This window comes from Natator depressus, chromosome 5 (assembly GCF_965152275.1).
Source record: "Natator depressus isolate rNatDep1 chromosome 5, rNatDep2.hap1, whole genome shotgun sequence".
NCBI lineage: Eukaryota > Metazoa > Chordata > Testudines > Cheloniidae > Natator > Natator depressus.
In genome coordinates this window covers 55,518,883-55,544,437 of record NC_134238.1, presented here as the reverse complement: position 1 = coordinate 55,544,437, position 25,555 = coordinate 55,518,883, and the positions used below count along the sequence as shown (strand labels likewise).

General features: G+C 35.6%; 1 protein-coding gene across 2 annotated transcripts in view; it reads left to right on the top strand.

Moving 5' to 3' along the window:
• TMEM161B (transmembrane protein 161B) overlaps positions 1-22,637 on the top strand; it is a 78,221-nt gene extending 55,584 nt beyond the window's left edge. For both annotated transcript variants that reach the window (XM_074952825.1, XM_074952826.1), the window contains exons 6-12: positions 3,678-3,829; positions 4,390-4,450; positions 6,401-6,541; positions 9,351-9,464; positions 10,800-10,974; positions 14,072-14,168; positions 14,879-22,637. In XM_074952825.1, the coding sequence (XP_074808926.1) occupies positions 3,678-3,829; positions 4,390-4,450; positions 6,401-6,541; positions 9,351-9,464; positions 10,800-10,974; positions 14,072-14,168; positions 14,879-15,156 (1,018 nt within the window). In that variant the 3' untranslated portion in view covers positions 15,157-22,637. The remainder of the gene's footprint in view (positions 1-3,677; positions 3,830-4,389; positions 4,451-6,400; positions 6,542-9,350; positions 9,465-10,799; positions 10,975-14,071; positions 14,169-14,878) is intronic.
• The last annotated feature ends 2,918 nt before the right edge of the window (positions 22,638-25,555 follow it).

Below are 25,555 nucleotides of genomic sequence, written 5' to 3'. Positions count from 1 at the left end.
TATTTTTGAGAGGATGCAGGATTCACTGTAAGCAGTAACATTTTCATCTTTGTCGAAACTCAATATGTTTTGAGTAGTATGTTTTTGTTCATAGAATCTTAGGGTTGGAAAAGACCTTAGGAGGTCATCTAGTCCAATCCCCTGCTCAAATTGTTCCTGTATTGTGTTTCAAATCTTGGCATACCGCTAGTTGTAGGCGAGGATAATTGGTTACTTGTAGAGTGATGTATTTCATGATTCTGAAGACTGCTGTTCATACTGCCTTTTTTAAAAAAACAAACAAAAAAAACCACACCCCAAGGCTAGACACTTGATGACAATTTAGAAGTAGCAATTTATAGCCAACACCCTTACAGATCCTACAAACTTAAAACTAAATCCCTAGCAGTGGGCTCGGGGGGTGGCCCAAGAGAGGGAAAAAATTGGGGAACTGATCTTTCAGCAATAGCATCTATTAGGACAGTGAATGTGTCTCAATTTAAAATTAATAAGGAAATTCGCTAAAAAAATCTGATATGGTAAGAACTGATTGGGACATCTTAAGACAAATAAGTTTTTTACAATACACAATTTACTTTTGCATGTTTTTTTGTTTTTCCCTGGGGAACATGCTTTTAAATGGGGTCCCACACGTAATCATGACGGTTGCAATGGTAGTTAACTGTGTGGTCAAAAATAGCTATTTTGCATTTTGGAAGCAGCTTGTCTTCATCTGTACAACCATAAAAGATGGCCTTTTAAGTAACTTTAGTTTCCTAATCCTTTAAGAAAAATCATTTCCCTTCCAAAAATGTCTTTGTATATTGTTGGGGGCAGCCTATCATGTTATGAGAACTCAGGAGCGAGACAGGTGACTCGTTACTTTTCACATGGTTTTTCTCTTCTCTTGTCTCCTTAACTTGACTGGGTGGTGAAATGGGTGAACTTCAGTTAAGACATAATTAAGGTCTGAGAGGTGAGAGGTGACTGGCATCAAATTTACACTCTGAGCAAGAAGCTATTTCCGGATAGAAATAGGATGCAGTGACTAGTTTGCTCTTCTACTTTTCTTTTTTTAGAGTACATGTGCAGACATTTCAGCAAAATAAATGTATGTGTGTGTTCTGTGTAAGGTATTGATTAACTTTGGTATCATAGCAATGTAATAAGTTAGTGTGAAGGAATTCCCGAATTGCTATTTACTTAAGCCCCTTCAGTTCTACTTTAATAGAGTATATTGCACAGATTTTACACGTTTTTAATACCCCATGTGACTAAGTAATTAAAAAAATCTTATCAAAACTGCATAAAATGAAGAAAATACAAATTACCACAAGCGACTGATACAAGTCAAGTGAGTGTGAGATATCACCATTTGTCATTCAGTGACTTGAGTATGGAAGTGGGAGTCAGGAGGTCTGGGTTTGATTCATGAGTCTGCCATTTACTACTTCATCACACTATGCCTCAGTTTTCCAGTCTATAAAACGTCAATGACACTTGCCAGTTTACATAAGGCACTTCAAAATATGTAGGTAAATACCACTGTACTGGTATTAAGTGTGTTATAATAATCCAGTAAGTGTGACTTTTTTAAATTTAAAATTTCAAGAGTTTTTTTTATCATATAAGGTATTTACACGCACACACATACAAGTGATCTTAAAATTTCACCAAACGTCTATTTATTGGTGAAATTTTAAGATCCCTTAGAAAACCACTTGTTAAAGGGTATATTGTTCTAGTTATATACGTGATAGTGAAATGCAGTGAAACATACATTGACATAAAAGTAGTGAAGTGCAACACCTCACTGAATCCTCCATATTCTGTTATGAAAAAGTGTCTTCACCCAGAAGCACATATGCTATTCAAAAGGTTTCACTAAAATGAATTAAATAAAATAGATTGTTCTTAAAAATGCTTTTATAACCTTAAAAATATTGTACTAATATAAATGGTTATGGTGTTGTGTAATGGAAAAATGGGTTGTGGCTTACAGTTATTTCATGTTTTGTCTATGGCCTTTTTCTGTTCTAAATGGATAGTGTGGACTCATTGACACACCTATTTGTTTGAATATGGATTTGATATCTCCTGCACTTTAAAAATAAATTCAATTATAGTGGACTGCAGCTTGTTGTAATAAGAGGTATATCGTGAAATATTAATCTTAATCTGTTGTGCAGTTATGGATCTAATTATATTTAGAAATGCATTTAAAAGGAGTAGTCGTCAATGAAAGTTTAAAAGCCGCTTGATAAAAGATCAGGCGACCTATCAGATGTTCCTATTTGTGGCGAGTTGGTTATATGAAAGAACTTTACCAGAGTGCATAAGGCACCTAGAATCTCTACCTCTCCCTTTTGAAATTCTCTTCTAGGTATTACTGACTTTGTTTCTAGTTTGCTAATAATTAACTTCTATAGTTGATAACTCCCAAACACATGATGATAAACTGCATAGTAATAAAAATGCTTACTCCTTATGTATAAAGTTATTGTTAATTGAATGCTGTTCTGTACTGTCCAGGTGGTCAGCATTTTTTTTTAAATACCAAAAAGTTTTCTCAAGGAATATTTGTCTTGTTTATCCTGATTTTTTTTCAAGAAAACTATATATAGGTCACTGCATTTTTATAGAATTTCCATTTTTATTCAGTGAGTAAAGTAAATTATTGGAAATAAGTAGGGTTTGTCCTCATAAGTACTAAGAAAGTGAAGCCTGATTGAGAGGGGACATGATTTTTTTTTCACTACGATTACTTGAACTTTAACACTTGTGCAACTCAAAGGCTTAACAAACTTCTGAGGAAAAGCTTTTGTGCTAAATGTTCAACTTCCTCTTTTCAGTTAAGGATAGAGAAAGCTCCCAATCCATACCTCTGAGTCCTCCAAAAAAAGACCTCCAGGAAAAGAGGGATGACTAAACTAGACATCTTGATTTCTCCGAAGTAAAAAAACATGCAAGGGATGAATAAAACTCTTGAGGTTTTTCCTATATAAAGAAGAAGCAAAAAGTGGGCACAAATCCATTTCCTTCCCATAAATCATTAAATCTTGACCCTGTTGAAGTCAATCAGAGTTTGTCGTTGACTTCAGTAGTCAGGATTTTGCCATTTAAGATTTTCTTAGTTAAACTTTAAGCCAGAGACTGGGATGTGCGACTACCACTAGGGGTTAGAATTGCATGTATTCATTTGCTGCTTTATAGACATAATCTTGGCTATTTTGAATATTAGCGTGACATATATTAAATCTTGAATTATAGCATTTGATAAATATTCTGCAATTATTTTTTTGTAAAATGTGTATTGGCTTGTAAGCTTCCATTTTTCCCAGAAGTATTAATTTGTAACAAGTTCTTTAATATAGAACAATATTTTAATTTTTGTAAAAAGATTGAATATTATTTTGCATATTTATCGCCATAAATCAAAACAAAAAAATTATCAAACGGCATCTTTCCAAAATCCCATTTTGTCAAAAAATGTCAGTTGCATACTAAATGTTCCAACATTATGAAGCATAATTCTGGTTGTATTTGGTCTAATAAAAATATTGTATTGTTTGCAATTGCACATCTCGAACAAAGCCACAGTATGGGTTCCTAAAGTGTATATAATAACTTCTTAGCCAACTTAAGGTATAATTCTTTTTATTCTGCAGAATTCCTTTTCCTTAACTTTTCTTATGTAGCAAGATACTGTTCTCATTGACTACTCACTATTTCAAAGTAGAAGATGGTGGTGAAAGATCTCTCTGTGTCACCTTTGGCTTTTTTTTCTTTGTCAAAGCCATGGCAATCCTTATTGTAACTGAAAATTATCTAGAATTTGGACTTGAATCGGGTAATTTTATGACAATATTTATGAGCTCTGTTTACTTTCATGTCATGTCTCAATATTATACCTTCAGATATCTTTTTTTAAGAGTATCTGTTTTAAAACAAATTCTATTTTAGATATATTTTTGAATCTGCATCCCCAAATATCTTTTATTAAAAGTACATCTTGTGTAATTGCCTTGCTTTCCTTTAGAGTATTTTTCTGTGTAGGCTATTTGTTTTTGTTAACTATTTGTTTACCTTTTTTATTTTGAACCCCTTTTAACCTCACATGGTTAAGTAAGGCTCCTCTGATGCTGAAAAATTACTTATATTCTTAAAGAATTAATGTAAATTTTATTCATGTTCATGGAGTGCACAAATATCAAAGGGATGTTTTCAAAGACTACTCCTGCTAATAACCAAGTTTTATTGCATTGTGGCATACTAATTAGCACATGAAAGAGCTAAACCAGACTTATGAAAACTTATTTAAAAGATGTTCTGTTTTCTAGCATTTTCTTTCAAGAGAGATTCCATGTTTGCACCATGATTTAAAAAAAAAATGTCTGTTTCTCTCTGCAGGGTTTTCAAATTTTTCAGAAAGTGCTGTGCAGTTTCTTGAAAAGCAAGGTTTGGAATCCCAGTAAGTTTCTGAAAAGTACACCTGTGTGCTTTACGCTACTGTAATTTTTTTTACCATGCCACTTGTGTTTTGGTAGCGAGCGTTTGTCTCTTGATTATTCACTTGTGTGCTTTGGTCTTATACTGTGTTTATTAATGTGAAAGAACTGGATCAATGCGACTAATCTAGCTCTACATTCAAATTACTTGACATGTCTTGGTCTAATGCTTTTTGTTAGTTGTTTTTTTTTTTTGTTTTAATTCAAATCAGTCTTAGGTTAAACTATTAAATATAGTTCAAAATTACAAGCATTTTTCTCCGACTACTTCTTATACAACCACTTCATCTTCATATTACGTAAACTTCGATACACCTTTGAGGATAAGTATTGTCCTCACTGTATAGATAAGGGGACTGAGAGGTGAAATGCTTTGCCAAAGGTTACAGATGGAGCCTGTGGCAAAGTTGACAGTAGAAGTCAGTTTTGGCTCCTAGTTCTGTGTTCAAGCTGTTGTTTCATACTGCCTCTTGTGCAAATATGATCCATCTGCCTCAGGACCCCCAAGTTTTATGTGACTGACAAAGGCATATCCTATAATCAAAGTGATGTTGCTTACATACTCTATCACAATAACTATAAATAGTCCCTTTTGCAAGTAATATTTTAATCTGTGTTTTAAAATATTTAGAGGATGTCAGTCACACTTACCCTTATATGAAGTGAATTGTGATGGTTGTGGGAACATGACTTTGAATTTCTTTTGGGTATTAATTCTAAACTACCATATTAATATAATATTTTTGGGAAGGGGTATCTGAGGACTCTGGGTCTTAACTAAATCAACCTTTAAAATAACCTCTACTGAACGTTTTGCATTTCCTAACCTGCGGTCTATCCTCCTTGTAAATTATTCTGATTGTGGTTTGCTAACTTTTTAATTAATTTTCCAGTTAGTGCCTGTCTGTCCTCATTCCCTTTTGAACTGCACTGCAGTGTCTTGGCAATTTACAGGCAACGATTGCATGGTCATGACATCTCTTGGGAGTTGAATGAGATGGATTATGAATGCATCTACTGAAATTCTCTTGTATGGGTCCCCTAGACTCTATTATTTGTTGCCCCCTATTAATAGTAATCTCTATTTGTATTGCATCATTTAAGTCTTTGATTCTTGCATAATCCTGAAGACGGGGTTGCAAAAAGTTCAAATACTTGATTCTAGTTTTTTGTTTAAGTCCATTATACATTTATGAAAATATTGCATGGTTCAATAATAAAAAAGTGGTCCTCTTGGGAGATAAGTGAATTAAAATTATCCATTTATCTAATGGTGATAGGTAACTAGAGTAACAGTAGTTTAATATATTTGAGTGCTATTTAGTGAGTAAAGGTTGAATGCAAACAAAATAGCATAACTTAAAAGAGTGGATTAATGTACTTTAGCTTTTCTCTGTTGATCAGTTTGATCTTACAGGTCTCTCTCTCCCTCTCTCTCTCTCAACATTGTTTGTTTGTTAACTATTTCTGCTAGCTGTTTTTATTCCTTGACCTTCACATAGACTTCAATATGCAGGATTATTTTTTGTGTGTTTTACAGTTAATGATGTCTCTTTTTTACAGGTTATTTTCTGCATAGTACCAAATTTACAAAATATATTTCTTGGAAGATTGTTTGTATTTTTCTGCATAGAAGCTTTTTCTGGCCTTTTTTTTTAAATGTACAGTCTGCATGGGCTTACTAGGTTTTTATTCTAAGTTGCTGAATCTATTGCTAGTAATTCTAGGCTCAGCCAGTCTTGGCATCCTAGCAAGATGGCGTTAAACTGCTTTCTTCAAAATCTTGAATGAATGCCTTTTTGCTGTTTTGTTTTGTTTTGTTTTTTAAATAGTTAATTGTTGGGGGGATGGGATGAAGTGTTGAGGAAAAAACCTTTAAAATTAAAAAAAAAAAAAAATTTCCCTTCTTTTAGGGGTCCTGTGTCTAAACTAACCTTCAAATTGTTCCTGGCTGTTCTTTGTTCACTTATTGGTGCTTTTTTGACATTCCCTGGCTTACGACTGGCTCAAATGCATCTGGATGCTCTGAATTTAGCAACAGGAAAAATAACACAGTAAGAGAAAATATATATACATAGATACATGCTGTTAAGTCTTTTGAATATCTTTTTTTATGTACAAAGAAGTAATACAATTCATTTCCAATGAGAAACTAGTGATTCGCTAGGACTTCCTCCCCCCATTTCCAAACTGCTTTCTCTAGTCTTCCAATAGGCCTGCCAGCTTCCTTTGCACCACCCATACCTTCCTACTTAACCTGTACTGTCCGTCACTAGATGACTGGAGAGCCAATAAAGGAACGTTCTTTTCTCCCCTTCTTGTATGGGAGCTTCACGCTGATTGGCTCTCCTTCTCCACTTTGGTCACATTTTTAGGCAGATTAGGAAATAGTGATGAAGAAAAAAGGCACAGCTGCCAGTTTCAGATGTGCTCCGTTCCCTGAGTGCTTGGAAGATTAGGGGCAGAGTACAGAAAGAGAATAGTGTGGAGAGAAGTGTTTTCAGGAGGGCAATAAAGAAAGCAAAACAAAATCAAGCAGAAAAAACTAACCCCTAATTTTCAGTCTCTTTTAAACCTCTGACTGAAACTTGGCAATTTCATTTGATATTTGTTGCACCCTAAATACATTGCAATTAGGAAACCATGTAGGAAGAGCAAGTTCAAACTGCAGCAGGCGTCGAGTAGCATCTTTTAAAATGATAAAAGAATAAAATGCAAGTGTCATTTTCAATAAGGTTGAATAGGTAAGTGGCTATTACTTGTGACGCTATTTATATATTCACAGGTATTTAATTGGGGAGAGGGAGTTGACACCAGATTAAAGCCACATTTTCAAATCTAGCTTCTTACCTAGATAGAGGCCCAAATTCAGAAATATTTTATTTAATACACTTTAAATGTCCCTTCAGGGTTTTCTGAGTACCTAATCCCCACTGACAATCCTGGACTGTAATATCCTAATATTTAATTATACTTGTTCTTGGTGACGTATAGAATAAAAAATCTTGTTGTGTGGCTATTTTTAATGTTTAATTTTGATAGTCCTTTTAATTTTCTTTCAGCAGCACCATTTGTGTGTGTGTGTGTGTGTGTATTTTCTGTAGTTACCCATCCACCCCTTTTTCCACGGGTTGCTTTGAGTGCTTTCAGCCTTTCTCACACTACTCCAATGGACAAAAATGGATTCTTGCCACCCCTTTACACATTCTAGTCCACTAACCTAATGGTCTGACTTAAATAAGCAGAAGAGCAGGTAAAAGCCTTTGACAAGCTACTGAACTGCTTTGAGCTGCTCCTTGATGCTGTAGTGTTCCCTAGCAACACTGCATAGCTAGCACTGCTTTTTTATTTCTGAACCAGTGGTTTACTCAGACTGCATGGTGAGATGCTTCTGCAAATACAAATATAGATGGTTTTAAGAGTCTTATTAGCAGTTTTTATTGAGTGACATCTGATATTTTTAGGATAAGTTTTTATTCACCTGGTTGTCTCCCCTATAGTATTGTAGCACTTTCTTTAGATATGGGAGTATAGGCAGTCTGGCTCAGCTAATATTGCATTGGTGCACTGGCACCAACACTTAATCCTATACCCACTGAAGTCAATGGAAATATTTCCATTGCGCTTCAGTGGGTGCACAATCAAGCCCTTTTCAGGTTGTACTGATATTAACTTTATGAGAGGAACTGAGAATGGGCTTTATCTTCACAGAACACAGCTTCATTTAAAAAAACAAAAAAAAGTTCATTCTTGTTTTGCACTCACACAACTTGGTTTTTATTTTAACCATACAGTTTAATTTGCTGTGAATCCAATACCTTTAAAAGTAACTATTCTAGAAATGATCTACTATATTTCTTGTAATGTTTTCTCTCCGAGCGTCTATAATTGGATGCAAGTACCAAATTTCACTTTGAGTTAGTTAAGGTTCCCAATTAAGAAAATCTATACAAAATTGGGAAATTTGACTTGCCAGAAATGATAAATATTTCCCTGATTTTGTGTGGATAACAAAAGCTTATCTTTTCAATAGTATAAAAATATTCAGATACATTCCTTATTTCGCTTTCCACTAATGGAATTGAATATTTTCCATAATTATCAGTTTGAGATACTGAGTTCCTCGATTAAACATACATTATACCAATGTAGATATTTACAACAGTTGTCACTTACCATGTTGCTGTGTAATGTGGTTCCTTATGGTTCATTAGAATACACTGAAATAGGAGTTTATTCAAAGTTGTGCACCTTTCACCACAGTATCTAATAATTATCATGAAATTGCACTGGCTAATTCTTTTGTTGTTAAAATCCCATAAGCATGCTGAAGAAAAGAAAAATCCCTATTTCCACTATTTTCTCATAGTTATTGAGAAACTCCCATATTATTTTTAGGCTTGGAAGGATTTGATTTTTATTGGTGTATGTCAGTAAACATTTTATTTCAGCATACATACAAACTGAAGAAAAGATACTTCCATCAATGATTGTTTGAAATTTACAGATAGGCAAAGTTAGAAAAGTGCTTCCTGAGTTTGAGTTTTATTTAAGGATATTTACTTTGTATATTTTTACATGTGATGTTGACAACTTTGTATGTTACAGTTATCAAGCTTTAACTTTTTGACTCTCAACGTCTACTGGCATTAAATAATTTTCTGCCACTGTGAAAATTTAAATCTATAAAAATTGTAAAGAATGGTTAAAATTAAACAAGTATATTATCAGTCAAAAATATATTAAAAAAACAAATTCTGCCAAGCCTCATTATTTTCAGTAATTTAGAGGTAGGAAAACCTGGATTACCAGTGTAATGATTGTATGTATTAAATATGTTTTTCCTTTTCTCTTTCCTTTCAGAACATTGCTGCATATAAACTTCTTGGCACCTTTACTTATGGTCTTATTGTGGGTAAAACCAATCACCAAGGACTACATTATGAACCCACCTCTGGGCAAAGAGAGCGTGCCTTTGTAAGGTTCCTTTTTAACATTTGTTCTGAAGTCTTAGGATCAGACTCTCACCCCCACTCTGTTCCATTTATGCCATGTAAAAGGGCTGAAGTGGCCTTAGAATCCCTGGTTCTGGCCATGGAAGGAATCCTTGGCATAGGCCCTGCAGAGATTCCAGCATAGCCCTAGGAAGCTGGTATGGCATAGGTTGGGCTTGTTTTTCACTGCAGTATTTGTCAAGCTATAACTAGTGTTGTCCCAACTCTGTGCACACACAAGTGTCTAGCTTGAGTGATAAGTGGTGCTTTAAGCTTGAACAAGCTGGCCTATTACAGGGTATGGGTTGAAGGTCAAGTGCTGCTGACACCTGAGAGCTAGTAATGTAGTGGTGATGCAGCAGCTGAGTTAGCATAATTCATCAAATACTAATCCAATCACTCTAACAGAATTGCTGTGCTGCTAATCAAATCACTCTCTGTAGCTGGGGTGTTGTCTTGCAGTGTGGTCAGTAGAGTAGCTAACTTCCTTTGGGGGGGAGGTGTTCCTACACTGACAGAAAAACCCCTTCTGCAGTGTAGGCTGCATCTACGCTATGGGGTTATGCTGTGTCTCTGTGGTAGACATACCCTATATGTTTCCTGATTTGTGTATTGGAGAGAGTCTGCATAGTCACTTTATTTATTGAAGCTAAGTAATTCCTTTAATTTTTTTCAAAAATAATAATAATAATAAATAATAAAAACAACTAACTCGGTAAAAATAAGTTTGAATTTTTTTTTACTGTTTCGTTTCTAGAAATAAAAGCTGTCTAATAGCTGTGACCACTTTGTATGCTAAAGAAAGTTGCATTGGGAGTGAACTCAATAATTTAATTACAATTTGAGTTTTTGTACTTAAATCTTTAGTGTTTTTTAAATTTAGAAATAAATTATTGCGGTGACATGGCATTTAGCCTGGCTAGAGGGCCAAAGATATAATTAGGCTATACTTCAGTTGATATTTTACAGCTGTATAGTGAGGATTCCAAATCTTAAAGCATTTGGAATGCATAGTTCTTATTTATTATTCTAGATTGCTTGAAATCGTCAATATTGACAGAACTTCCCAGTTTTTCCTGTTGCAACCACTTGGGTATTTATATAGGCCTAATGCTATGGCATGAGTAGGTAGTGTAAGGAACTAAGGGAGAAGGGAAAATTGTATATTGCTTTCACATGAGCGCTATAAATAATTGTATTATATATTTCCTTCAAGACATGTCAAGTTTTTTGTACAGATAATATAATGTAAACAGATATATAGCATTAAGTATAAGATGACTTTTGGAGAATATTACTATACTGTTTTGATCCACAGAATGTCAGAAGCAACATTTGATACGGTACGACTGTGGATAATTATCTTATTGTGCGCTTTACGGTTGGCCATGATGCGCAAACACCTGCAAGCCTACCTTAATTTAGCACAGAAATGTGTGGATCAGATGAAAAAGGAGGCTGGCAGAATAAGTACAGTTGATCTGCAGAAAATGGTAAGTAGAATGGAAGAAAAATGGTAAATGTATGAAGTGATTCACGCACAAATTTTAACATAGCTTGTTGGGCACAACACATTGCCCTGTCCTTGTACCTTTCCACAGGCTCAGAATTCACATCCAAAAATCGTAAACTGAGAGGTTTCCTGAGTATGTTCTTTTACAAGAAGGCTCCCATTGCAAGGGGAAAAACCCTCAAATTCAGAATATGCAGAGTTGAACTGATATTTTCCACACACCACAGCCACACAAACTAAACTGTGCTTCCTTTGCTCCATGTCCTAACGAGTCCGTACAGGCAATCACAGTACTATATCTATCTCAACCTCTTTGTCCGGCATAATCTCTGGCAATCAGCTACTGTATTTCCAAGATGAATGGTGCGACACAGACTTCTGCAAAGGTCTGTGGAGTGTATGAATAAGTAGTGATTTGGACTTATGGTGGGCACAGAGGAAATGGGTGGCTTTGTTAGGAGAAGCAAGGGTGCTGTTATAGTCCCACTTCCACAGAGGCAAAGGTAAGGTTGTATGACTGTATACTGTGCTAAATGTGTGGAGATCCTTGAACTGTGAAAGGAACTATATACAAAATAGTATAAATTAAAAAAAAAAAATCTCTTCTCTTTTAAAGAGCTGAACGATATGGCAATTTTGTAAGTGTCTCAAAAAATGTACTCGCCTGCATGTACAAGTACTTGTCCATCTTGTTACCATGATACAACTGAATAATTATTTCTTTTTAGCAGTCAAATTACTGTGGCCAAATAGGTGGATAGAAATGTGTAAGGCCACTGTGTAACTATTTGGGAGGGATAGGCTCATTTTGCAGAGAAGTACTGAGTGCAACATGTTAGTCAATCCCATGGGAGATGTGGTATGGAAAGTGTCATATAGCACAAAAATGCACTTGTCTATTTTAGGTTTTTCAATAATAGTACTTATCACAATGACCATTAGTGTAGTATCTGTGTCACCAGCGAAATATTAAGGGGCTTCAAAGGGGATTTCTAGCCCATATTTTTTAGTCAGAAACACGGTGACTAATGTGGGGCTTCAGGATTAAGGTGGATTTATTCACAGGGCTCTTCTCACAGTCAATACCAGAGTGAGTCCAGTTGTTGCTGTTAGGAACCTTGATGTTCTCTTTAATCAGCATCTTTCTGCACCCATGTTTCTCGTGTTATCTGGAAAATGCAACATCTTCTAAATATCTCAGTTAACTATAAGTTTTGTAATTTTCATATCGCAAAAGCCTATTCCATACAATGCCCTCTATTTTAGTCTTCCAAAATCCTCCTTTTCAGTCAGTTCAAAGCCACTGAACAAAATCAGTTTTTGTTTTATCTGACTATTTGTGTATCACCTCCTCTCTTTTTGGTCTTCTGTTGCTGTGACCAGGAAATGATCCTTCAAATCCTTTTCCTTTATAGGTTGCTACTTTTCTGTTTGATCATATTCTATCAAAGGGAGAGCAGTCATCTTATTGTGCTTTGGTTTCGTGGTCATCATACTTCCTCTTCGGTATCCAGTGTTTTGGAACTCTCTTCCCCATACTGTCTTTTTGACATTTTTTCATCTCAAAACCCTTCCCTCTTTTCAGTGCTATTTTAAAGAATTCCATGCCTTTTCATCCTCTAGGCAAGGCCAATATTTTGTTCTCACTTAAGACGTATAGTTGACTTTTTCATTGCTGATTTTGTTTTTTTGACTTTGTCCTCTTATTTTTCCCCTAAAATAAGTCAACAGTTATATGACATGTAACAGTAGTGATTAAGAGAGGAGGACCCACTCCCTGTGAAGAAATAAAATTTAAAAGTGGAATCCAATAAAACATAATCTAAATCTGAAGTGAAGATTCTTTACATGAATTCTGTTAACCAGTTAAATTAACCACGGAGCTTCTATTTGTATTTCTCATTTTTCTGACCATTTTCATTTACTAATATCTCACATTGTTAAACAAAAGCACCTAAATCCCATTTCCCAAAAGGACTTAGAGCAGGGGTGGGCAAACTATGGCCCATCAGACGTTTTTATCTGGCTCTCGAGCTCCTTCCAAGGGAGCAGGGTCGGGGGCTTGCCCCGCTCCTCCTGCCCCAGTGCTCTCCAGCCGCTGATTCAAAATTCCCTTGATGAGCACCATCCTCCGGCACACAGAGCCACACTGCGCAGGCACATCTTCACCCCGCCTCTATGCAGCAGCACACCCAATCCCCTCCCAGTCTCCTGTGGCCCCACCCTTGAGAGCCTCGAAACCACCCAGGGACCACACCCATCCCAGCTAGGGTGCTTCCGCCTGTGGCGGTGCCTGGTATGGCCACCTTGGTGTCACTGCCGGCAGAGCCACTAGGAGTCCTCAGTACCACCCATGTAGAGCCCCCTGCTCCAGGCCACACCCCATGAGTGCCTCCTCCTTCCCCCCCCTTGGTAACATCCTTTATAGAGCCCATCCATGCTACACCCCAAAGAGTTCCCCTCCTCCACCATGTGTTCATGGCCCGCCATACAATTTCCATACCCAGATGTGGCCCTCGGGCCATAAAGTGTGCCCACCCTGACTTAGACCCTTAGGAGCCAAAGTCTTATTGAAAGACAGTGGGACTTAAGCATTTGCCTAAGTCACTTGAAAATGAGACGTAGGCTTCTGAGTCACTCCAGCACTTTTGAAAACTTTTATCCAAAGTACATTAGTTTTGAGACTACTTTTTAACAAACTTCTAGTGTATAGAAATGCAGATAATTGAATTATAGCAATTTTTTTTTAAGAAAAAGTGAGATGAATGGGTTTTTTAGCTTTGCCTTTTGCAAGGAAATAACTAGTAAAGTAATGTGCTCTTTAAATATTATGAAATTTTTATTAAGTCTGAAATTCTTCATGAAAAGTCTTTTTGAAGACAGTACTTTAGACACTAAAAATCTGGTGGGAAAAATATTTAGAATGAAGCTTCTCTCATAAAGATCACATTTCTTTAAGCTGCTCTGTTTTACTGACCATTGTATTTAAACGTTTGCTATGATCATTCATAACACGTCGGCTATGTTGAGATTTTTTTTGCACACTAAGTCACTCATAAGGATTTTGTTGGTTTCAGGTGGCCCGAGTATTTTATTACCTCTGTGTAATTGCATTGCAGTATGTGGCACCTCTGGTAATGCTGCTTCATACAACTCTGCTTTTGAAAACATTAGGTAAGCAATATTTGATAAATGAAAACAGTGCATATGTTTACAAAAAAATTTCTAGTCTTATTATGAAAGGCTTTTATCATTTTATATCTGTCCATTAAAAGAAAGCATGTGTAACCAATAATATACAGAGATGTTTTCTTGTCATTTAAAACAGTAGCTTTAAGACTACTCTGTCTTCTTTCTGATTTTTAAGACACCTGTTAACCAGATGTTAATTCCTATTTGTGATTGATATTCCAACAGGCAACTATGTAGTATAACAAATTGAGATGTTTTATGTATATTGAAACATGGATTTTTTGTTAGCTTTTTACATTTTATAAACAATTATGCTTTATATATCATCATTTTATGGAAATCTGTTACATTCATTTTAGAAGATTTCATTAAGTCTTAAAACATCCTTAAAACTGCATGGACTTCTTGAACACTATTTGTAAATTAGGCATGGGTTTTGTTCTAGTATTAATAAAAGACTAGAGCAAAACCAGACCATGATGAAGGATATGCCTTTCACTGTCTTACCAGATCTACTGTAGTGAAATTAGGGAGTTGATATCAGGCATGTTGCAATTTCATATTTAGAAAGTTATTTAGAAATAATTTTCTATTTCTAATATGTCGAGGATACTGCTGCTATATTTATAGATTTGACTGAAGTAAAAGGAGTTGGAATCTAGTTGCTTCATTTATTATCTTACTTTTAACAGGTAATTATTCCTGGGGCATCTATCCAGAATCTAGCTCTGACTTTCCAGTGGAGAACAGACCACTCCCCAGTTCAGTTTACTCTGACTCTCCATCTGCTGATGGAAAGATGAAGGTAACTGTAGTACAAATAACAATGGCATTGGGAAGCCTAAAGAACATTTTCACTCCTCTCCTATTCCGAGGACTCCTGTCTTTTCTCACTTGGTGGATTGCTGCTTGCCTCTTCTCCACAAGCCTTTTTGGGCTTTTCTATCACCAGTATCTGACTGTGGCATGAATAATCAGCTCACAAAGGAAATGTATGAAATTAACTTCTCGGTTCAAACCCATGTACCCCAGAGGGGCTGAAGAAAAAAATGGAAGAATGCACACGTGAAGAAAAAACACATATCAAGTTTTATTCTTAAATGCTTCCTCTGTATTCTCAGGGTGAATATTATGTTTAAAATCACAAGTGGGTTTAACTTTTGTTATCGAATGGTAGGTAACTAACTGCTGAATTATGATATTGGAACTGTGACTAACTTTTTTGTGTGGCTGATATTGGAGGGCTAGTTAAAAGAGTAGCGCCTGTGGGTACCTTGCTTTCCATTAACACTAAGCCACCCTCAAAACTTTGTATACTGCTTCAGTCATTGACTGATGACTCTTAGTGGTATTGAGGTACAGGTAACACTCATGGTGGCTGCCTAGTTAAACAATCTTGAAACTGAGCCATACAATGAGGAGAGAGAATAATTTCTGTTGGAACGATATTGATCACTTTTCTGTGTGAAAAGCAAAAAAAATCCAACAGGACAAAAGAAATACTGTATATTACAGTAAAGAAAGCTATGTAATATTTGAATTTAGGGTAGGAACAAATGCATGGACTCTGCAAGTATTGCTGCTGAAGAAATGCAGGAATGCTCATGTGTAAGAAGAATATTATAAAATATATATTGTCTCAATCCCTGCAGTCATTTTAAAATAATGAATGGCCATATAAACCCTTGCAAGTACAGTATTGGTGCTACTATTGATCCACAGATTCCATTTGGGTCTTTTAAATTTCATTTTTCCAGGTAATAGATAAATTCCATTGAATTCACAAAATATTTGGAATAGATTATCAACACTGATCAAACTGTTTAAAAAAAATAACTATAATCCTGCTGAGTGTGTATGTATCTGTAAGTATATATAAATATATATTATATATTAAATATATAATATATATGGAGTCTATAAAAATAAATATTGAATCTTTAAGTTTGCTGAATGTATGTTACAGGGCAGTGGGACAGGGACATATATGTACCTAATAAGTTCAAGATCTTTTTGAATGAAAATTAATTTTTTTTTTTTTTTTGAAAGTTCAGCTGGAAGGGCTATTTTTTGGTGCCTCTACAAAGGTATTTAACTTTAATAAAGAACCTTTGAATTTTATTGAAAGAGATTCACCCAGAAGTTGTTACTCTTATCTTTCCTGCTCTGTGTGATCTTTGTTTGTTAGTCTAATGTGAGGTTACCCCGCTCATGTAGAAATATTGAACATCTTTTAGTCTCAGAAATATATTTTCTGTACATAAGTTTTAAAACGTATAGTAAGGAGAGGAGTAAAGTATTAATTTGACAAGTTTTGTTCAGTTTGAATAACAGTTCCTAAGTTGAGTATTTTGAGAACAAATTAGAATGACAGCTTTTTTTTTTCAGTTGCTTTGTGTATACTGTAATCAGAAATGCAGGATTGGGAATTAATGTGGGGTAACTTTTTTTTTTTTTTTAATTTTACTTTAAAAAAAAAAGTGCACTGCAGAAAGATATCTCAGTGTTTAGTATGAGAAAGTAATATTAGCCATACATAGAAAATATGGGTAATGGTTTTGGGTTTCTTTGAATTATTTGTGTAAAACTTGGAATATAGTAAACAAATGGAAAGACTGTTACAAAATGCTTAATTTAAATGTTGTAAATCTGTGATATGGGAAAACAAAGCATCAAAGAATACTGAAAATTAAGGATTTTAGATAATTATCCATTCTTCTCTCTCCATCAAATGGCTTTGAAAGCATTCAAAAATATTTTAGCTCATTTTCTGTTACCATAATAAGGTTTATATACCACTACTTCTCACCTGCATCCCCCACTGCATGCACACGCCCTCTTAAATATCCTGACAAACCTCTTAGATCCTGCCAGTTACCGTAGGAGTATAGTACTTCATAGCTAACAGTGCTGTAAACTTCACTTATACCCTAATTTTTAATAGGTGATAGTGGCAACCACTATCTGAATGGCCTAAAGAATATTTGACTTCATAGATTCAAAACTTGAAACATTCCTATGAAAAATGCCCTTTCAGATGATTGACAGATAGGTCCAGCAATACTAGACAGGCCCATTTGCTGGGTGTGTGTTGTATATGATTAGCAATGAAAGAATAAGGTAGCCTTATTCTTATTCTTAGGGCCCTACCAAATTCATGGTCCATTTTGGTCAATATCAGGGTTATAGGATTTTAAAAATCAGTCAGTTTGTCTTACTGACTGATCAAACTGATATACCTGGAGAACTGACTTTGATAAATCAAGAAACAGCTTGATTGTCTTTCTGTCTTTGTTCTGATTACCATTTCTAGCCATTGCTTCTTGAATGTTGCATCCAACCCTGTGGTCCTGCAGGTTTCAGGTTGGCTATGGGTGGAAGATATTCTCTCTTCAATGTCTTTCATTGACTTAGAATCCTGCATAATCCATGGGACTTCTTGTACAAAACCTATCTAGGTCAGAAAATCTTTCTGACATGGGGGAAATGGACAAAAAAGAAGTAAAAAAGGACATTACTATAGTGATGAGTATGGTATAAAATAGGTCTGTTGACCTATAGTTGAATGGCATCTTCATGAGCAAATGAATAACCTGTTTTGTGCTTCATATTAAGTCATTTCTAGTTATCTTTTACTCTTGTGTATCTGTCTGCCATTCTCAACAGTAACCTGTAAAGGAAGAAGTAGGTTTGTGCTCTTTTTTTGTTGTTGTTATTGTTGTTGCATCTTTATTATGTATAAAGAAGGCTTATGGGGTATGTACTTTGGCAGGAGTTCTCCTTCTTTACATTAAAAAAAAATAAGGTTTTCTTCGTTTCTCTTGGAGGATTATATGGATAGCTGCAGAAAACTAATAGGTTTCAGAAATATAAAGCAAGTAATTCCCTGACTGAGGGAAAGCAGTTTTTAGTCAGGCTGCTTAAAATGTTGTTTGGCTTTCTTCACGAATTACCTCTTTCTGAGAAAAAGAACTGGGAGATAAGATGTCTTTGGTAAAGATTCAACAGCCCTGTCCATTCAGTTAAGAAGATGTGGCTTGTGAGCCTAAGGAGTTGACTAAAGAGTGTGATTTTTTTAAACCCACTAGTTTAACTAAATTGAAGTTTGTGTCTTAATTGAGTTTGTGGCTTATTTCAGTTTAACTTGATCTGTTTATGTTTTACAAGATTAAACTAAACTGAAATAAGAATAGCAAACCACAAACTTGCACAAGTTTAACTAAATTGGTTAAAATAATATCTTTTTAGTTAAATGGGTAGGAGTCTGTGTGTCTAGACCAGGCTTGAGACCTCTCAGTTCTCATCAAAAAGTAGGGAAGACCAGCTGTGACATTCCTGATAGGAACTCTTTTTAAGCTTAGAAATGTTTTTTATACATCATAGGAAAGGAGAAAAGGTCATAAACCAGCATTTTTCACTTTGCAGGGCACCTTGGAGTGCCTTTTGGGCTGTACTATCATCATGTGGATATTTCAGTAATTGAAGAGGTCTTTGGGATTTCCCAGCTGCCTAAAAATTTGCAGTTGCTTGCAACCACAAATTCTGTGTCCTCTCTTTTTTTTTTTTAAAACCTCTTTCTTACATAAGAATCAATTGGTACAACAAAGGAAAAGGGCATTTGGTATCAGTGAGAGAGAATGAACAGCATTATATGGAAGAAGAGCTGCTTTAGAAGATTCATTACTTAAACCCAGTGTTACATAACATCAATCCTTTATTCAAAGGAGATGGAGAACTTGTGAATAGGAAGCCACTTATGCCCTAATTATAAAGTCAAACTTACCTAGAAGCACGCAGTGTGCCATGAAGATACATGTTAGCTGTCTAAACCACAACGCTCAACTTCTGAGTATATAGTATGGTTATTGAATACAGAAAATCCTAGCTAATCTCGTCCAAACACCTGTCTGTCTCTCTTTACGTCAGCCACCTATGGGCGCAGAATTCACCATTGCTAATTGAGGTCTTAGGTTTAATATTTTTAAAAATAAACATATGACTATGAAAATTGTCCTCATAGATAACAATATTGTGAAGTTAGTGGTGCCATAAAATGGAAGCCCTTACACCTTTTTATTCTCAAAGACCCTTAGTGTTATACTTTTCCCTTTTAAGCATTAGCTTGCTTTCCATAGAGGAACTTTGTGTTATGTGAACCAATAGCCCCCAAATTTAGTACTGCACATAGTCTATTGCCATTGCTTTTTTCCCCCCACAAAGCTCCTAAACATTTTACTCATGCTTGAAGAACAATGTCCATAGTAAAAATAGAAATCATGAATGAAAATACTCAAAGGCCAAAGGAGCTGAAGTGTTTTATCTTAAGGAAATGTTCCTAAGTCAGAGTGGGATCTTAATAAAAGGAAGAGAGCAGATTACTAGTGTTCTAAATTTTAAGATGAACATTTACTGCAAAATAACAAATAACAAATAAACTGTTATTTTAATCTACAGCTTAAATCCCCCCAAAGAAGTATTAAGGGCAAAATCTTGGGCTCTCTGATAAAGGCGTACTCTCCAGAGAGTACAAGTGTTACAGAAATATTGGATACACTGTCCTGTTGTTGGGCAAGATGGCTTAGGCCAGCCAGTCACGCTGTTCAGTGACATGCATGTTGCTTCTCATTTGAAAAGCATCAGCATGCCCACCAGTAGTACAGCACCACACAGTGTTGCCACCTAGTTGTCATTCCCAGCGTGAGGTTGGAATGCCCTCCTGCTGCGGTATGGAGGGATGGATGGGAAAAACCTCCCAAAGTGGTTCTTACTCACTAGCATGCCCACATTGCACCAGTCAGGATTTTGCTCTAAGGCTTCCTTGCTACAGTCTGCTTAAATTTTTTACAAGGAAGTTTAAATTTCACTTTTCCACAAAGTCTGTAACTTTTGAGGCAATTTGCTGAAGCCCAGAGAAAAATAAACCACAAACCAAGTCTTTTTTGAAATCTCCCATTATTGGTTGTCAGGTGAATAATGATGTACTGGCCATTGTTTTGAGAACCAGTATACATGTATTTTTATACCTTTGTTGTAACAGTGTTTTTAATGCAGATTAAATTTATTTGTAATCCTGATGCCATGGAACATGTCCTCGTGTTTATTCATGTCAGTGCCTCCAATTAGATCAACTGTTTCTACATGTTGATTCTTTCTTAAACTTGAAGCCCAGATTGATAAATTTATAGCCAGTGTAAGCTTAATAAGTATATACTTATATAATAATATATATTAAGTATATACTTAATTAAGAAGTATAATTTATAACAAGTACAACTCTGTATCAGTCTGTAAATGCCAAACAGTTCTTTAGGTTTAGATTCCCATTATTCAAAATCAGGAAATGGAAAAAGTTGAGATCTGTAATATCTCTTAACAACACAGTATGTTCATGACTTTGGTAGTACATCCGTGGGGGAATTCTGTGCTAAAAAATTTAAAATTCTGTGCAGAATATGTTAAAATATTGCATATTTTGTCAAAATAATGCCATATAACCATGTCAGTTTCAATTATTTTGGTAATTTATTTAAACTACAATACAATGCATGGAGAAAGGAAGTAGGGAGTGTTGAAGGAGATCCCCAAACTCCCTTTGTCTAATCATATGTCGCTAGGTTTGACCTTTTTATTTCTAGTTATTAGTCAACAAATATATGCATCCGTGTGCTCAATATTACATCATAGGCCACTGAAGAGCACGTGAAGGCTGGGAAGTCAAACTCACAATTTATATTAGCTACTGACCATTTCCAGAAAGGCCGACAGTAAACAGTTCTTGGAGCACATTTTGATAGGAAAATTTTTCAGTCCAAACATTTTGACCAGTTCTAATCACTAAAGCACCATAAGCATTGATAAGGCTGTTTTATGCTCCTGGGGGGAATTCACTAAGAATGGGAACAGTTCACTAACAATGATGGGAACAACTAAGCTGGCAGGCTGCTACATTCTGCTCTGAGGGGACAGAGTCTACCTCACACATACCTCCAAACACCCAGAAGCCCTACCCCTCCACATGGGATGCACCACAATAGCGAGTGAGAGGGACAAAGTCTCTTTTGCTTGCATGCCTGCACACCCAGCCCCCACTCCCTCACAGTGATTTACATCTCCGCTGGCTGCTCCAGGTACCCAAGCCAACATGCCCAAGGGGCGAGTGACTGCTCTTGCAGCTTCCCTTTGCTTCCCTGTCAAAAGTCATTTTTCTGCAGGAAAGCAAAACATTTTTGCGGGGGATATGAATTGTACATGTGCACAGTGGCACAGAATCCCTCCAGGAGCACAAGTAGTAAACCTCCTGTAGCATTTAAAGAAGCAACTTTTTGAAAAGTCTTACTGGTTTGCCATTTTCAATTACTTTGTGTGATAGTTTTGCTGTATTTTTGAAACCTGATTTATGATGTTTTATGCTTATAAAACTAGGCTTTGCCCTAATTTTCAGTATTCTTTGTAACTTTGTTTACCTCTATGTACTATTGTCTTATATACTTCAAAAGCAGATGGGTATTTACAATATTTTTCATAAAAGGTAAAACAAAGAAAAGTGTACCAAAAATTCCATTTTGTAAATCTGATTCTTACATGTGTAAACATGGTGTGCCAACAAAAACTGTATTTCTCCTGTTTCTGGTTTTCCTGTCTTAACTAAAGTGGAATATGGGCATGATTTATCTTGCATTGTCATAATATAGTAGATAAACATTTTCGAGAACATTTATCTGTGGCAGAAATGGGGGGGAACCCGCTTTTATCCTAGTATATCATTCCCTTTTAAGTATAAGGACATATTTGTACTTAAAAATACTATTACATTGTTTAGGCCCAGAATTTCACTCAAGTTAAAATTGTTGTAAACTGTAAATTATTGCAAACTGTACATGTCTCCAGATTGTAAATATTTTTTAAATCTATCATAGTTACTGGGAACTTTAAAAATTAATATTTTATGTATAACCTCACAATTGTTGCTCTGTTGCTACTGAGATAGCTTTTGTTAGCAAAGGGTACGTAGATCAACACATCTTGTTCCTAGAACTGTGCTGGCATTGACAATATTGATGCTCACAAAGCAAATTATCTGTAACAGACTGTGACCAAGAGATGAAAAATCTTTATTTGCCCATGGAAAAGGTCAAAATTTACGGGAAACTTCCAAGTCCCCCTCTCTAGATTAGGGTAGGTTTTCAAAAATTTCCCACTTACACTTTGAGTTCCACCATCTTGGCAAGATTAAGCACCTTCATTTGATTGTCTACCAGTTATCACTGTTTTAAAACACCATATTGATTAGAGCTGCTCTGAGCAAGGTTACATGACGCGGTGCTTTAAAATCAGGCACACCTTCTATGCTGTACTGCAGAAGGCTCCCAAAAGTTGATAACATAGTGGAACCTAACTGGTATTGGCAAAGTTGCATCATTTAAAAAAAAAAAAAAAAAAAAACCCCAAAAACCAGAGGATAAGGGTACAATATTACCAACGTCTACACAAAGAACAAACTCCATCTTCTGTGCATGCAAGGTGTTACTAAAGTGCCTGGACCTGCACATCCTAGAGCAGATACTAGGAAATGACATTTTCAAGCAGACATTTTCTAAAGTTGTGCACATGCCTTTGTGCTTCTCTTGGTAGGTATGCATACCTAGAAGATAGCCTGCATTTTCTTAAAAAGAGATCAGCTAGGCTGTAAAAACTTGCCATGGGAATTTAATTTTAACTCATTGAAACACGTGTGGATGTATGTATGTGTATATGTATAGATGATTGATGTGGAAAAATAAATTCTCATGGCTAATATTTTAACTCTATATACCTTTTTATTTCCAATAAGTTTATTTTTTGCTTTTATTGCATAAATACTCCAAGAATTCTGCCTTCCCTTTACTGTATTTGTAAGAACACCTCAGTTCCTCTTACGCTTTCACACTTTTTCCATACTTGAGATTAAAGAAATTACAATTTTGTACCGTTAGGACTGTCTGCAATGGAATGGTTGACTTTGAAAGAAGTTTAACACCTGCTTTGCTACAAGTTTGTAGTTTGAGCTCCAGTCCTGTAAGGACTTGCGTATTTAACTTGATCTCAATGGGACTATTCATGAGCATTAATGAGATCAAACCTAGAATACAAAAGAGCAGGAATTACATGGACGTATGGAGCTGAACATAATGGATCCAAAACAGGAGACCAGTGTTAACTGTTGTACAGTTTTTTAAATTTTGTATTTTTAATAACAGCCTTATGTACTGTTGAATGCTTTTGTTAGGACAGTGGGCTGCCAGCTTGACTTTTAACTATCTTTTATAAGAATTTGCATGCTTTAAATTTTAAGATTAAAAAAATCTATCAAACATGATCGGTCTGATTCAGCAGAAAAAAAGTGATGAAATAAACATTTTTAGATGCTTAGTCTGGAGGTAATTATTCTGCATGTTACCTGTAAAGTGCTTGTAACTTGAACTGTTTGCATTGAATTAAGTCTGTACCAAAGGAAGCACTCCTTAAAGGAAGCCTTATAGTGTGAGCTTTTAGCTCTAAAAAATGGCTTTAGCAATTAGTATATTTAATGTATATAGCACATGGTTTGGGGAAAACTTGTTCCTGTAAGCTACTGTACGTTAGTTTTTTTACACTGTGTGTAAGAAATTATGTTGCTTATTGCTGCTAATGGTTTATCTGGAGAATTGAAGAAGATTTTCTGTCTTGCTTGAAAAGTGTTAGCATGTGTCAGGTAGCATTTTCCTAATGTGGATGAACATAGTAATAAAGCTCACTAAGTTTTGATGTTAATTTAATAAAATTCTGCGAAATACAAAGATTATGCTTTTTGAGCTCCCCAGTTGTCATTCGGTGAAAAATTTGTAATTTATGATTGTGGCTGATTATACAAACATAAAATAAAATTATGTGCTAAAAGAGAATGTATATTGGCTAAAGTACTAGTGGGGTGACTACAGGGAAAGCTGTTGATAAACTGCTGTACATGGACTCACTTCAATCAATCTTGTTTGGCTCTTCATTGTCAGTGGTATTGTGAAGTCCAAAAGTGTAAGTGAGTTTGAAAAAAAATTGGTAACATTCATAGAGGATAGGTCAATCAATAGCTGATGGCCAAGATGGTCAGGGACACAAACCCCATGCTCTGGGTGTGTGACTGCCAGAAACTGGGACAGGATGTCAGAGGGGTGGGTCATTCAATAAATTACCGTTATGTTCATTCCCTGTGAAGCATCTGGCACTGGCCACTGTTAGAAGACAGGATGATGGGCTCGATGGACCATTAGTCTTGACCCACTGTGGTCGTTCTTATGTTCTTAATCTGCTTGCCTTTTTAAAGCTTTAATTCAAATGAGGGATTTAATGTTTGATGCAATGTTGGTGTTTTAGAATTTGCTAAGTGTAATAGAAGTGTTCTAATCTTTTTAGTCAGCATATGTCTTGCTTTTATGCACTGTAACCTGACCTTTTAAACCGTTTGTTTATATGACATATATTGGGCTGCGGTATAATTTTCATTATTTTATACAGTGCTACCCAAATCAGAAATAAGGCAACTTTTAAAACCAAAGATCAATAAATGTGTTTCATTCTTAAATTTGATTTTGTATATTTATACATCTTAAAATTATACTAGTTACTGGTTCTGCAAATTTGTGCAAAACTCTGACTTCCAAGGAACTATTTGACAACCTAATTAACTGAATAACACTACTCAAAATGTTTAATTGATTTAGCTTTGTTAAAAAAAAATCCCACAAACATCTTGATTTTTGTGTGAAAGTGTTTTGAAAACATATTTTAGAAACTTTAAAGGAAGAAATGTAGCAGACATGTAATGTGTTAGTTCAATTTGTGTGTGGGAGGGAAGTTAATTACTACTGTGTGACTTGATTGGTAAGCATAGGCCTTGTCTGCACAATTTTTGCTCCAGTATAATTGTCGGGGTAATTTTTTTTAAATCTGTATAGTTAAACTGATACAACACCTAGTGTGGGTGCAGTTGTACCTGAATAAATGTCCTTATACCTGCATAGCTTGTTGCACTTCCTATTTGGGAATGAGCTATCCTGGGATAACCACATTGATACCAGTATAGGTGCATCCACACTGGGGGGATTTTAGTGCTTTATGCTGGTATAGCTAAAGCAGTACCACTCTTGTGTGCAGATGAGGCTTTAGTCATGTGAGTAACAGTCCTACAACTGGCTCCATGCAATTGCAAAGATCTGCCCACAGAGAGCCGGTTGCAGCATCGGACTCAGAGAGAGACTTTTTCATAGATTCTAAGGTCGGAGGAGATCATTGTGATCATCTAGTCTGACCTCTGTATAGCACAGGCAATAAGAGTCCCGCAAAATAATTCCTAGAAT